At 38.7% G+C, this 13,704-nt stretch overlaps 1 protein-coding gene across 3 annotated transcripts in view; it reads left to right on the forward strand.

The window, feature by feature from the left end:
• Positions 1–12,747, forward strand: part of LOC6031232 (guanine nucleotide-binding protein subunit gamma-e) — a 35,039-nt gene extending 22,292 nt beyond the window's left edge. For 2 of the 3 annotated variants that reach the window (XM_038251902.1, XM_038251903.1), the window contains 2 exons: positions 9,570–9,671; positions 10,480–12,747. In XM_038251902.1, coding sequence (XP_038107830.1) covers positions 9,570–9,671; positions 10,480–10,483 — 106 coding nt within the window. In that variant the 3' untranslated portion in view covers positions 10,484–12,747. Of the gene's footprint in view, positions 1–9,569; positions 10,091–10,479 lie in introns of those variants that run through there. The other variant, XM_001842012.2, reaches the window with a different exon arrangement.
• The last annotated feature ends 957 nt before the right edge of the window (positions 12,748–13,704 follow it).

Below are 13,704 nucleotides of genomic sequence, written 5' to 3' on the forward strand. Positions count from 1 at the left end.
ACACACGGACGTCACGCGTGCTCTACAGTAAATTAAGCGCCAAAATTCGGATATTGGAGGTAGACGAATTCTGTCATTGTCAATCGATCGGGCGTCGAAAATCGATCGTCCATGATTTTTTGCAGATTTTTCGAATGAATATTTCTCGAGAAATGATTTGGGAACGAAGCTTGATTTGGCGTCGGAGCCAAAAGCAAACACTATACCTTTCTTTAGTAAGAAAGGCAAAAAACATTATAAATTTTTTTGTATGATTATTTTTACTTAAATTATGAACTTGTATTATGAGTTATTTACAATTTAATGTGATATCACAACTTTCAAAGGACATTGGAATCGAGATGATCACAAAACCAGCCAAAGTGAGCAACGGTGAAAAAATTCTAATGAATTCACTGAATTAGAAATGATCGCTCTTACAAGCACCACCCAAGAATCAACCCATTTCGCTAACCACGCTCATCTTGCTTTATACCTGCCGGCGGGCTTCTGGTGTTGATATTGAAATATTTGCCGTTTTTATGTACTCCTTTTTTTTGTCCCACCCAGTTTTTCACATTTCAGACCCATATCAAACAAGCAGCATGTTGTACGAGCATTGGCGGGGTTTGGTTAGCAACCATGCATACGTAATTCACCCTTCCACGACCAGTATCGCCGCATATCTTTTCGGGCCCACCGGGGACGAACGAACGAGTACACGCTCGCACACATCGCAAACTTTGCAAACAACACGAGAATATATGAAATATTTGCACATTTTCGTACACACACGTGTAGGTTAAGGAAGCCCCAAATCAGGTGCTGAAGCCTGATGCCGATTTGCCCGGCTTGAGCAAGTTTATTAATGATGAGGCTGGGAAAGGTACTGGATTTTTTTTTCGTTTCTTTTTTTCGTTGAGTTTAGGAAGACTGTTCAAACAAAAAGTATTCCGATGAGGGTGGGAAGCAATTATTTAGAAAGAAGCAGCTGAGTTATTCTTTACGTTTTCTAAATTGATTTTTCACTATAAATTGAGGAAAAACAGGGAAATAAAAAAAAATCTTTAATAGATATACAAAATGTCATCGAAATCAAATAATACAAAATATATAATCGGGAAAATGTGCTAAGAAAAACTAGCGAATTTATCGGTATTCTCATCTAGGGCTTATTTTTTGTTGGGATGAAGCAGGAAAAATTTACAAATCCTCCAGCAAACTCTTCCTGGCTGTGCGTAGGTTGGTCGTCAAGAAAAGTCAAGAAAGTTGTATTACCAAGACGAAAAAGGCCCGAATCCTTATCAGCGACTGACTCAAGTGTCCCATGATGATGACTTTGTTCTTCCTGAAACGCGGTCGTTAAACAAAGGGGTTCTCGGATGCGAAAACGGGTGGGGCATTTTTCAGAGGAGTTTTATGGGAATGAGACCGGAAAATTGATTGAATCACTTGCCGATAAAAGTTTCTATTGAAAGTTAAGTTGTTTTCCGGAAAATGACTGACCTTTTCACGATGGAATACTTGCTCTGCATCAATCTGGACCAGTTGTTTGAATTTTATCCTCTCAAAATTTCCACCGAAAAGAAACCCCGAAAAACATTCCGCAAAATTTCCATCAACCATGCGTAATCCATCCTGTCAACAGGGATTTTCATCCCACCCACAAGCATGTTTTGCTGTGCGAGATGATAAATAGCGATGCATTTGGCCCTCCCCTCCCGAGGTTGCACGCAAAATTAATTACTGGTTGACTTCATCGTGGGAGGGGGGTGGAAAATTTCGCAAAACTTCCACGCCCCTCCCACACGTATGACTTTCAACAATAACAGCCAACGTGTGGAAAATGGGGCGGGAAATTGTTTTCCAGCTCGGCGCAGACGTTGTCTTGTTGAGCATGTATGTTGCGGGAAATAGCAGCTGCTGGCTCGGATTGTTTCATCAACATTGTTTTCGGAACACCAGCAAATTATGACAAGTCAACACGCGGAGAACAATTAATATTCGGGAGGGGGCTTTGCTGGGTTTGTTTGCGGTAATCGCTGGATGCTGAAGTTTTGCTACTGCGTTGGGAGTGCGTATAACTGATTAGTTTTGTCTTCTTTTTATGAGGCAATCAGAAGCTCACATTTAGGATTTTAGGGACCCCGTTAAGCAGATTTGCAAAAACTGTGTGCTTAAATTCAAAATGTGGTACAGTTCAAAAATATTTATAAACAAGAGACATTCTTAAGAAATCTCTTGAAACTAAAAATGACACAATTCTTTTTTAGTCTTCCAAACTGAGGTAACGCTATAATCCTGCTCTAAAAATCTGGAGTTTTTTTGAAAAGGTCCAATAAACCAAATTTTCAGTTTTTGCTTTTTGAGTGTTTTTTAATACCCCTGACTCTAGGCGGTTTCAAAAACACCCAAAAAGCAAAAACTGGAAATTTGGTTTATTGGACCTTTTCAAAAAAAAAACTCCAGAAATGAACTTTTTATTTTAAGCTTGAAACCCCACCTTGATGTATACATATATCAGAATCGAAAACTGAAAAATGTATGTGTGTATGTGTGTGTGTGTGTGTGTGTGTGTGTGTGTGTGTGTGTGTGTGTGTGTGTGTGTGTGTGTGTGTGTGTGTGTGTGTGTGTGTGTGTGTGTGTGTGTGTGTGTGTGTGTGTGTGTGTGTGTGTGTGTGTGTGTGTGTTTGTGTGTGTGTGACCAATAATGTCACTGAGTTTGCTCAGCACTTTCTGAAACGATTTTGACCAAACCAGTCGCAGTCGACTTGGTTTAGAGGTTCCATACGGTGCTATTGAATTGTTTGAAGTTTCAATAAGTAGTTCAAAAGTTATGTATAAAAATGTGTTTTCGCACATTTTCCAAAGTAAAATATTGCGCAATTCTCACTAACTTGGACTTCGCACTAAATTATTGCTATCGATCGCACTATTGCGGCTTATCAAACTGGCTTGGGAAATTATAATTTTCTCAAAAAATGATCAAAGCGAGCCGATGTTGCTCACCTGTCAATCGCAATTTTAAAGTGCGAATGGCCAGTTTGGTGGAAACTGCGATTAGAAATGTAAATAAACAACTGCTGGTTCCCTAGTTTTTGGAAATTTTGTTGTCAAAAGTGCGAGAGAAAAGTGCGGGCCAAATCCAAGTTACAGTGCAAGGATCAATAAATGGAAGGACATCTCACCAAATATCATCATGTTGTATATTGTTTAATAGGTAATCGATTCAAAAATATTGACGATCTAGCAACCCATGCCTCAAGTTATGACAACTTAAGTGATATTTATGTTCGTTTTTCGAAGCCGAATCTCACTTATCTGTATGAAAACTATGTTCGGATCATTCATCAGACCCATCGTTGGTTAGATAATCGAAAGACCTTTCCAACGAGTTCAAAACATTGAAAATCTGGAAATTCTGCCTCGAGTTACCCTTTTAAGCCTAAATTTTCAAAAAAAAAATCTTTTAGTTAATGATGGGAAAATGATTCTTACGACCATACGAAAATTATATGCTAGTTTTGGCAATTTTCATTTTTGGGTCATATATGACCCATCAGGCCTGAAAGGGTTAAGTGACATTCATGTACTTTTTTGTAGCCGGATCTCACTTAAATGTATGTAAAAGATGTTAGGATCTATCATCCAACATATCGTTGGTTAGGTATTCAAGAGACATTTTTAACGAGTCAAAAATATTGACGATCTGTCCTCCCTGTTTCGAGCTATGACCGCTTAAGTGATACTTATGATTTTTTTTGTGGCCTGATCTCACTTAAATGATTGTAAACGATATCCGGATTCATCATCCGATCCATCGTTGGTTAGTTAATTGAGAGACCTTCGAAAGACCATTGAACATCTGGCAACCCTGTTTCTAGGTGATTTTCGTGTGTTTCCTTCTCCAAGAAAATGATCCAAATCAAGGGTCGAAACGTTGTACGGTTTAATCATCAAATATTTCAATTGAATTTTACAACCAGCCTATTAACGGTTGTACATTTAAATACCAAATCATGTTCTGATTCTATTGTTTAATCAACATTGGTAGTTTGAAATCCCGAAAATCTCTAGGCGCAATATTTTAACAACCCCTCCAAATTGTCGGCAAAAACCATTTTCTTTCCACGAAAAGAAACTTATAATTATTCCGTCTGCCCACTTAGGACAGCGGCACTGGCCGAGCCCAAGTTTTCCCGCGGGTGGTGATGATTGATCGGATCGAAACGGGAACTGGCCAAAACGCGCTCGTTGACATGACCCTGGAAAGTCAAAAAGTTTCTGCTCAAAGAATGTGCTTTGTGAGGGACCAGGAATGATGATGGAGTGGAGCTCTTGTTGACCGAATTGAGAGCTGCTCGATGGCTTCGCCGGCATGTTTCGGTATTTTGCGTCTTGTTTTTTTCCGGGAAAACCCAGTCCCAGTGAGGGCGAGAGTGGGAAAAAGGACGACCACTTGAACGCATGGCATAATGGAAACGATGAAAAGGATCATGCAAATGGTGCTCCCGGAGCCATTAATTTTAAGTGATATTCTGTGTTGCTTCGTGCCGATTCTGGAAGATGAAAGCACGAATTATTGAGGGAATTTCCAGATGAAACATTTCTTGGAAATTGTTGGAAGTGTTGCAAAAGTTTCCTGAATTAATATTGAAGCAACGTTTGAAAGTGTCCCAGAACCTTTTCGTCATTTCGTCGCTTGTGTGCTATCTTGTGACACGTCCTATCTTTTTACAGCTGGCGTGTCACAAGATAGCACACAAGTGACGATTTTTCTATGTGATAAATCAGTATTTCTGGTGGTTCGACTCTGCTGAAGCAAATCGTCGTCACCGAGGTTGCCTGTCACCAATCGATAGCATTCCTTTAAGTAGGTTTGTTTTTGTCGCCTCCCCCAACCGTCTTCCAACAACATACGACAAACGGCTGCTATAGAGCTTCCCCCACCACACAGCTTACCGGCACCGGATTAGTGCTATCATGTTACTTTTTGCCGCTTTCAGTCCACAAACAAGTCACATTGACACGTGACTGACTGCTGACAGTCGCTGCCTTTGCGACGAAATTCGGTTTTTTCATATTTGGGGGCTTGGTCTTTGGTATTGCTGTTATAGTGGCAATGTTAAACTTTAGATAAGTGAAATCTATTAAAATGTTTTTCCAGCTTATCGACTGTTTTCTTGTCGAGGTCGGAGGTGTAGTGGTAAGCGGGGTTGCCTCTCACTCTAGTTGGACCGGGTTCGATCTCAGACGGTTCCGGTGGCATTTTTTGAGACGAGATTTGTCTGATCACGCCTTCCGTCTGACGGAACCAGTTGGACTCCCAATCCCCCTAAAGGTCGTCAGTTCGGATAGAGGCTCAGGTGTAAAAAGAGGTTTGCGATTGCCTCAACAATTAAGCTTTGGAAACTTAGTTTCTACTAGAAATCTCGCAATCGAGAACGCCAAGGCAACACTATGGAATTTGATTTGATTTTTTTAAGTGTTAAGCTAAGTTAACAGGTTGTGAATCATCATAATTTTAAACTTAAATTGGTAAAACTGAGTAAAGCGTTAAGCTCTGCTTATAAGTCTCACTGTACAAATGTTCAAAACCTCAAAACCGTTGAAGAGACGCAACGACGTACAAGAATTACGGTTTCAATATAACTTGATTAGGGGCACGCCTATTCACACACTGTCATACAAAGATACGTGCACCACACATGTAGGGCACAACATTTGTAGGTGAGGATGTAGGTTGTTCGGGATCCCTGCAGGTGGGTGCGGAACGTCTCGTTCGTCTCGCATTCGCATCTAATCCATTTACTGTCGCACACGTTAAGCCATCGAAGAGGCATCATAGCACCCAAAACCAAAACAGGAGATTGTGGTTGCACGGTAACACGGTGAGTCATACCAGGTGCCGTAGAAATTTATAAGAGATTTTTTTGTCAAATTTGATGTTTGGTGCAAAATAGAACATATTATTTCAAAATTACTTAAAATCATAAAAAAAATATTTCCAACAACTGACACTTCACCCTACCTAATTTCACCCGGACCAAGCCACCAACCACCAACCTGTCTCACAGAAGACATTTTCCAGAAATCTCCCTTGGAGCATGGAGTGAATTCCGCTCCAGCCAACGGAAGCGGTTTCCATGCCAAAACCCTTGTACCTTGGGTGGTGTTTTTGGCTTTGCTCAAGAATCCGGGACCGATGATGGTTCCGGGGATGATGATGGGCTGGAGAACATCGCGTATGCCCGGAACGGAACGGGATATTTCATTCCGTTTCGTGTTGCCAACAGCGAGTGTAATTGGGACCGGCAATCGCAATACGGTTCCAGACGAGCGTGAAAATATCAGTATCAAACTTTAACCAACTGGAAACATTCCACCGCACCGGGTTTGATGTTTGAACTTTTCCTGGAAGTTTTCTTCGGATCTGGGATGTATTTGCTGGGCATCGATGTTGATGTTTTAATGTTGAAATGTCACGTTAATATTTGAAATTTTACGAATCGGGTTTGAAGAATGTTGTAAAATATAATGAAATAACTTACAAAACAGTCTTACACAGTCTTGTAGTCTGGACTAAAGAATGGTTTTTGTAAGAAACCCGTCATAGAACATTGAAGATCTGAAAACCCTGTCAAAAGTTATAAGCACTTAAGTGTTATTTATACACATTTAAGAGGCCGGACCTAAGATATTTTGATGAAAACGTTGTCCGGATCAGTTATGCGATCCATCATATTTATAGACTTTTTTGAAACAGAGTCTTAGATATTTTGATAAAAAATATTGTCCGGATCTATCATGCAAATGTGTCGAACTCGTTAAGGGGGAATGATGATATTCTGACTGAATCAATTCATTCGTGTATGAATGTTGATTAAAGTAACGTTTGATTTAGTAACGTAATCGTTTCCGTCTTTACATACTAAAATTGATTATAAACATACTGAAACTGATTATGATGAGAAAATGGTATTTTTAAATTCTATTTAGAAACAAAAATTTAAATCACAAAAAAATATTTATCTGTTGCAGATATCAGAATTTCACGAAATGTTTTAGAAAATGTGATAATTTTGACCAATTTCATCACTTTGTTGAAGTTTTTTAACCCCCAAAACTCAATTGTGAGCTTTTGAAAGTATTTTGTTTTCTTCTGATCTTGATTTTATAAAGTTGCAACTTAGCCAGATTTTTAAACAAATCAGCAATAAAAACTTTCTAGGACATTAGTAAATATGCTATTTTTTAGTTTTTATCGGATGAAGTTTCTTTTGAGAACCAATAATAATTTCGAATTTTAAGATAAAAGAAAAAAAGTTTAATTAAGTTCAATCAATGAATTTCTTAAATCCCTAACTGAAAATGAATCCCTAACAACAAGTATACTAACTGAAATCGAGGCTTTACTAACATTATTGTATTCTCGGAGGACTGTATTTTATCTGCAGAGATTTCTGAAAATAATGGCTAGAAACACCTTCGGGACCTTAACCACATCAAGTTGGTCAACGCTGGTCCTTCCTCACTGTCAACAGTGAGCTGAGGATCTTTGATTTTCGTTCGCATGTGTCCACAATGTGTCAACAAAGGTGAGCCCCTTTTTCGGAAAAATCAAGCACCGGTCCAATCCTGTCAGCAAACAAAAGAAAAGCCACAAATTCGAAACCAACCTGGAGCAGCAGCATCAGGTATCATCACTATCTTTGCAGAAGACAAAATGGTCCTATCAGAGCCGGGACGTTGACAGTGTCTAATTCACTGGTCAATTACACTGTGTTACACAATTTTTGAGACCGTGAAAAAATTAAAAAAAAGTATCCTCATTGGTTCTATTCTAATGACAAAAATGTTGGAACATAGTTTGAGTAGGTTCATGTCTTGAGCTCCTGAAGCAATTTCGCAAATTTCGATGCTCACTGTTTCTGCGGTGACTGATTTAGGGTGGGGGCTGGTCCATCGCCATGGATCAAAGGCCCACGCAAAGATACACACTTTGGCAGAGCGTCCCTCAAGGAAATCCTCCACCAGAGCGAAAGTGTTGATCCATGTTATTTGCACCGGATTGATGCTGACGCCTTTAAAAAACTCCGGTGACAGACAGAGAGTTCATCAAAGGTGAAAAGCAGAGCGTTGGCGTCTGATTTCATCTGCAGAGGCAGCATTTCGTTGTTTAAACCGCAATTGAATTCTTGACCGTGGCTTTCGGAGGGATTTGAATGAAGCTTCGTTTGGATGTAGTTATCTTGAAAGAGTTGACAAAATTATATTTCGTTATGCTTTAATTTTCTGACAGTTGTGCAGATCTTTTCAACAAAAATACGAAGTTCTGTATCTTTAGTTTATTTCTTATCGATTGCTTAGCTGAGTTGGACGATTCGGATCTCGACAGAACCTTTTTGTTTCCAATCCCGTGGCCATAAATAAGCAACACCCAGCTCGCAAACAGCAATCAATTTCAATGTGAATCACCCATATCAGAAAGACGTAAAAGTGGGCAGATATAAATTATTCAAGAGGTTTCCCCACCCAGCACCATCTCCCGGCGCTGGGCGCTGGTGTGGAAAACTGGATTATCTCAGACTTGAAGGCCGCCGCGGCTCGGTGGAGGCAGAGGCTTAACTAGTTTCCATTTTCTACGACATCACCGCACACACCGTGATTGCTTCCGTTTCCGCTTTTCGTCGGTTCCCACGGTGGGGACAGAGCTGAAGTTGAGTCCGCCCAGAACAAGGAAATAACTCATTCAAAGTCAACCCACCACCGCACCGCTGGATGGTGGTGACCAATCTAGAAAACACAAAAAAAAGTTTACCATTCAATTCTGCTGATGACAAGTTTCCTCTCGGTGTTTTCTGGAAATTTTCCATTTTTCTGGGTGAATGGAACCTCGAGATGGAAAACGATGGGACGAGCCCATTTGTGTGGAAAGTTTTTTTTCCCTTTTAGAGGGGCAGCAGTTAAAACTCGTTGGGACCAAATCGTTGGGACTAGTCGGTGGCAAACAAATAAAAAGACCGAAATTATGGACTGAATTTGGTAACACAGCTGATTAAGGGAAAACAACATTATTTACTTACATTATTTCTTTATTTATTTAAATAATGATATCAGCAAAATAAAGTGTTTCTGTTGAAATTTCGTAAGAGCATCAAATGGTTGCCTAACACTTAAATTGAATCTCGTGTATTTCTTTAGAGGCATTTTTTTATCATGAGTTATTTTGTTGCTCCCGAATGAAAAAAAAAACATTTTTTTTTAAACATTTAAATGTTAGAAATCAAATGAAACTTCAACTGAATGGTTTCTTTACTTGTTCAAATATTGAGGAATATCTATTATTTTAGAAAGAGTTAATTCCCAAAACTAGTTTCTCCATCTAAAACATTAAACAAAAAATGTTGACTTCGGGAATCGAAGCAGTAACCTCTTATAGACCATCTCAATTACTTAACTGCCTCGGCCTTCATAGTTTGTTGCCTAAAGCTGACAGAAGTCGATGTATTACATTCCAAATTTCGAATTTCAAAAACTCCGAAAGCATTTCTTTCTCGCCCTCTAATGTTTCTATTTTCCACTCACAGGATGCGAGAGTACGTGGAGGAGAACGAGAAGAACGATCCGCTGATCCACGCGCCCGACAAGAAGAACAACCCGTGGGCGGAGAAGGGCAAATGCGTCATCATGTAAATACCATCATTCTACAAACAAACAAAACAAAAAAACCAAAACCAAAAAAATGTTCAAACAAAAACAAAACTATAGAAATCAACAACAGCACACTATGCTTTACCCATCTGAAAACCACAACCTACTACTATAACTACTTGAACTATTTCTACTTCTACTACTACTACTTCTACGCAAAAACAACCAAACTAAGTTATCCTTAAGTCATCCAGTTTGATGTTGTGCTTTTTTCGGTTATGTTCTGTTTCTGTACTCATATGTATATTTATGTATGTTATGTTTGGAAGGCATTATTGGACGCAACATTTGGCAAAAAGCAAGCATATTAACAATCTGAAACTCAATAAACATGATATAAAAAAATACTCTAAATTGCTGGTGAGAGGAAAATCGAAATCTCAAGCATGATCCTGTACAAAGCTTTGTTTTATTTGACTCTACTACCTGTCGAGTGTCGTGGAACACAAACACGCACGTACTCACATCTTCACCTACTCGCGCGAGTTCCATCGAATGCTTCACCTGGTCAGTGGTTTAAGTCGATGGTTGCGGTAATGCGATTTCCACCAAGTGATCTGTAGCATCTGTACAAAGACTGGAATCTCGATCTGAACTCTCATCGATAGGTATTTTATTTCTTTTCCGTTGGTGTTGTAGTCCTGTTTGTTTTTTTCTTGTTAGAAGGAAAGAAAGCTGTTTTGTTTTTGTACTCAGCGTGTAAACATTGAAGCAAGACTGCTCAACTCGTTGTTCCGGGTATTCCGGACCTCCCCCTCGTTCGCTTTTCTTTTCTCGTCCCCACAGATAAGAGAAACAATATCTTCCTATCCCGACACACGTGCGCACACAAACATACAGCGCGTACACCCTCACAACCCCCCAAAAATGCACCTGGCAGTTTTCCACCGGCTCGTCGTCGTCGCAAGAAAGAAAGGACCCTCTGCGTGTTGGTACGTGTGTGTGAAAGTAAGAGCTGTATCGTACACACACACACACACTTGGATCGTCGGGGCAGAGTGCGGACCGACGATGGCGGAGTTTGCGACTGGGTTTCTGCTCAGGGACAGAACTTGTGATCTTTTGTTTGCGTTTTTATGTTATGGTGTGAAGAAGCAAATCAACAGATATACATAAAAGGATTGAGTTTATGTTCGATAATAGTTTGTGCAAGTATAGCCAAGCAGAACCGATAGAAGTAAAACCACACGCAAGTTAACAGACCCACACAAACAAAGAAGAAGAGGAAGAAGTTAATACAAAAAAAATCCCGAATGATAAAGATATGTGTAAATGGTACTCTTAGGGTTACAAAGATTATTTGATTGGGAAAGGAACAATCCTTTGCAGGATTGCGGAACAGCGCCATCTGTTGGTCGGCTCCGATCGGTAGATGGCTCTCTTGCTGGTGAGCAGATGTAACCATAGAGAGGGTATTCAAGTTCATTGTTCTTGATGTGTAAACCATTCCACGAGTTGTGCAGTTGTTGAGTCATGATTTTAGGGAAATAAAGCAAACATTTTTAAAGCCCATAAAAAAATCGGTAGTCCGACCCCGGATAGATTCGATCCTTCTTCCAGTGGAACCTCCAAACCTTCCCGAAGTGAACGGATAAGCACAGCTTCGGAAGCTTTTTTGAGTGTGAATACTAGTTCCCAGTGACTGTGAGTAGCTAAATCGAACAAAATACTTGCAAAAACACTTTTGTTTATCATCAAATTTCGCACTATCGAAAGTCTTACTCTTCGTTGTCAGGGTTCTGCCACACTTGCGATTATCTTTAGCACAACTTTACCGACACGAAAGATACTGCACTTTCGCATATGACCAAATATTGTAAAACAAATCTATTCAGAAAAAAATATAGCACAGTAGAAAATACAAAACTCGAACCTCTTCGGTATCTCTCATCGTTCACAGTTTGATTACATACATACACAGATAGCAAACAAATCATGTAATGAGAGAAGCTCGACATTTAAAACCATTACTAATAACACATAACATAAAACAAACGAATATCAATAAGTCACTTTTCTAAATTTATAACTAAGCGTTTCAATTATTTTTGTAGCTTGCCATTCGACATAAATCATTAATGAAATAAAATAAAATTTAAAAAAGGTACAACACAAAAGGTTGAATTACTAAATGCCAAGGTTTGAATCAATTTCGTTAGCCATTTTCACAACAGATAGAAAAATCATTTGGGGGTGGCAAGCATTGCATCGAAGCATAAAAAACATGCGAGCGGGTGAATGGAAAATTGGACTTGCATGCAAGAAAATTTATCTTGCGCGGGTTGAAAAGGGTTTGTATCTCTGCTAGATTTTTTCCCCTGAATATCCCACATATTTTTTTTTTAATTTGTTGATGAAATCTTTCAAAGGTAGGTGGTAAAACTGATGATGATGGTGAGTATCTGATTTGAAAATAAATAAATTGTTCATCAACGAATTGTAAAGTGAATTCAGAATGGTTAGAATATATAAATGCTTATTAAAGCTTTGATGTTTACAAACCATCATCTAAAATTTCTTCAAAAACTACAGGTGCACCATCTCGCTTGATTAGCAACCACTCCCAAGTTCAGCAAAAAAAAATCTGAAATGCATTAACGCGTTTAAATTTGATAATAAATTTCAGCTAATTTGCACAAATCGTGTGAAACCAGCAGGCAAATAAAAACTAAATAAATTCCGGTAAAATGTTAAATTGTATATCAGAATTTGATGAGAATTTGAGACAATGATTACTGCCACGATCTTACAAGGGAAAGTGAGGGGTTGTTATTTGAGGAAAAAGTTGGAAATGCTGGCTTGCATAATTTGATCATAAAATAGTTCAGATTCACCACAAACACAAAAAGGCAAAGCACACAGAAAACGAAACATTGATAGTTGATATCGGTAGACAGCTACGAATTCGGCGGATTCGATTGGAAAAGAAAACGAAGAAGACAACGCGATCTAAAGTCATACAGTGATGGATTAAACAAGCGAAGTAATAAGAATACAACATTAGAGACTACTTACAAAACAAGTGTAGTAATACAAATTGCCGAAAGTATTCGGTTTGGTTTGGGTTGTTTTTCTATGAGTCGTTCCGAAAATGATCCCTTTAACGTACCTTTCTCGGTAGACCAATTTAGAAGCCAACGTGGCAAAGTTTGCTATAAAGGTAAACAAACTTGTATTAGTTTTGCGTTTCAAAAAAAAAAAAAATATATGAAAATAACAAAAATAACACTAAAAAATCCTGTAAGTACATTTTTCGCCACCTGCATTTTACCAAAATTGTGTCTGCCATAGCATCCATTTTGGATTATAAATTCTTTGACAACTTATGAGCGTAACTAAGCTCAACAACAACAAATTGTTAAAATTTCAGTTGTGAAACTGCTGACTGTTGATGTCATTCTAGAACGACGAAACGGCCTGCCTTATTCTTCCAAACATGATGAGAATCTGCAAGTTATACTTTTCGATACAAGAGCTGAAAAAATACTTGCAAAAAATGTTGTATGCAACTCTTTGCAAAACTTGATTTTATAAGCACTCGTCACGTTTTCTCGACTCCGAAGAGCCTCGTTAAATAAATGAACGACTCGTGCCGAACAAATCTGCTCTTTTGCAACTTGTAGCACAATAATAGAATATGCAACAAATTGAAAAAAAACGAAGATTTTATCCAACGAGGTTCACCGAGTTGGATAAATACGACCAGTGCAGAAAAAAAAATGTTTTAGTACAACTTTTTTTTTTGCAATCCTGAAAACACCCTTTGAATTATATTAGGTACCTATAAGTTAAATGTTCATGTATTTTGTCAATTTATCGTTTAAATAAAAAAAAAAGTATGGTTTGACACCAACTGTTGTCAAACGAACAGGGTCACTTTTTAGTTTGACAACCCTTTTACACGGAGTTCACACACACTGCCAAACGTTTGTTTTGATAGTGCGCGTGAGCGTCGCGTAAAAAGTGACAATTCGTTACTTTTTAGTTTGACTTTGACCAACCAACCGGGGG

This window comes from Culex quinquefasciatus, chromosome 2 (genome assembly GCF_015732765.1).
Source record: "Culex quinquefasciatus strain JHB chromosome 2, VPISU_Cqui_1.0_pri_paternal, whole genome shotgun sequence".
Classification (NCBI taxonomy): domain Eukaryota; kingdom Metazoa; phylum Arthropoda; class Insecta; order Diptera; family Culicidae; genus Culex; species Culex quinquefasciatus.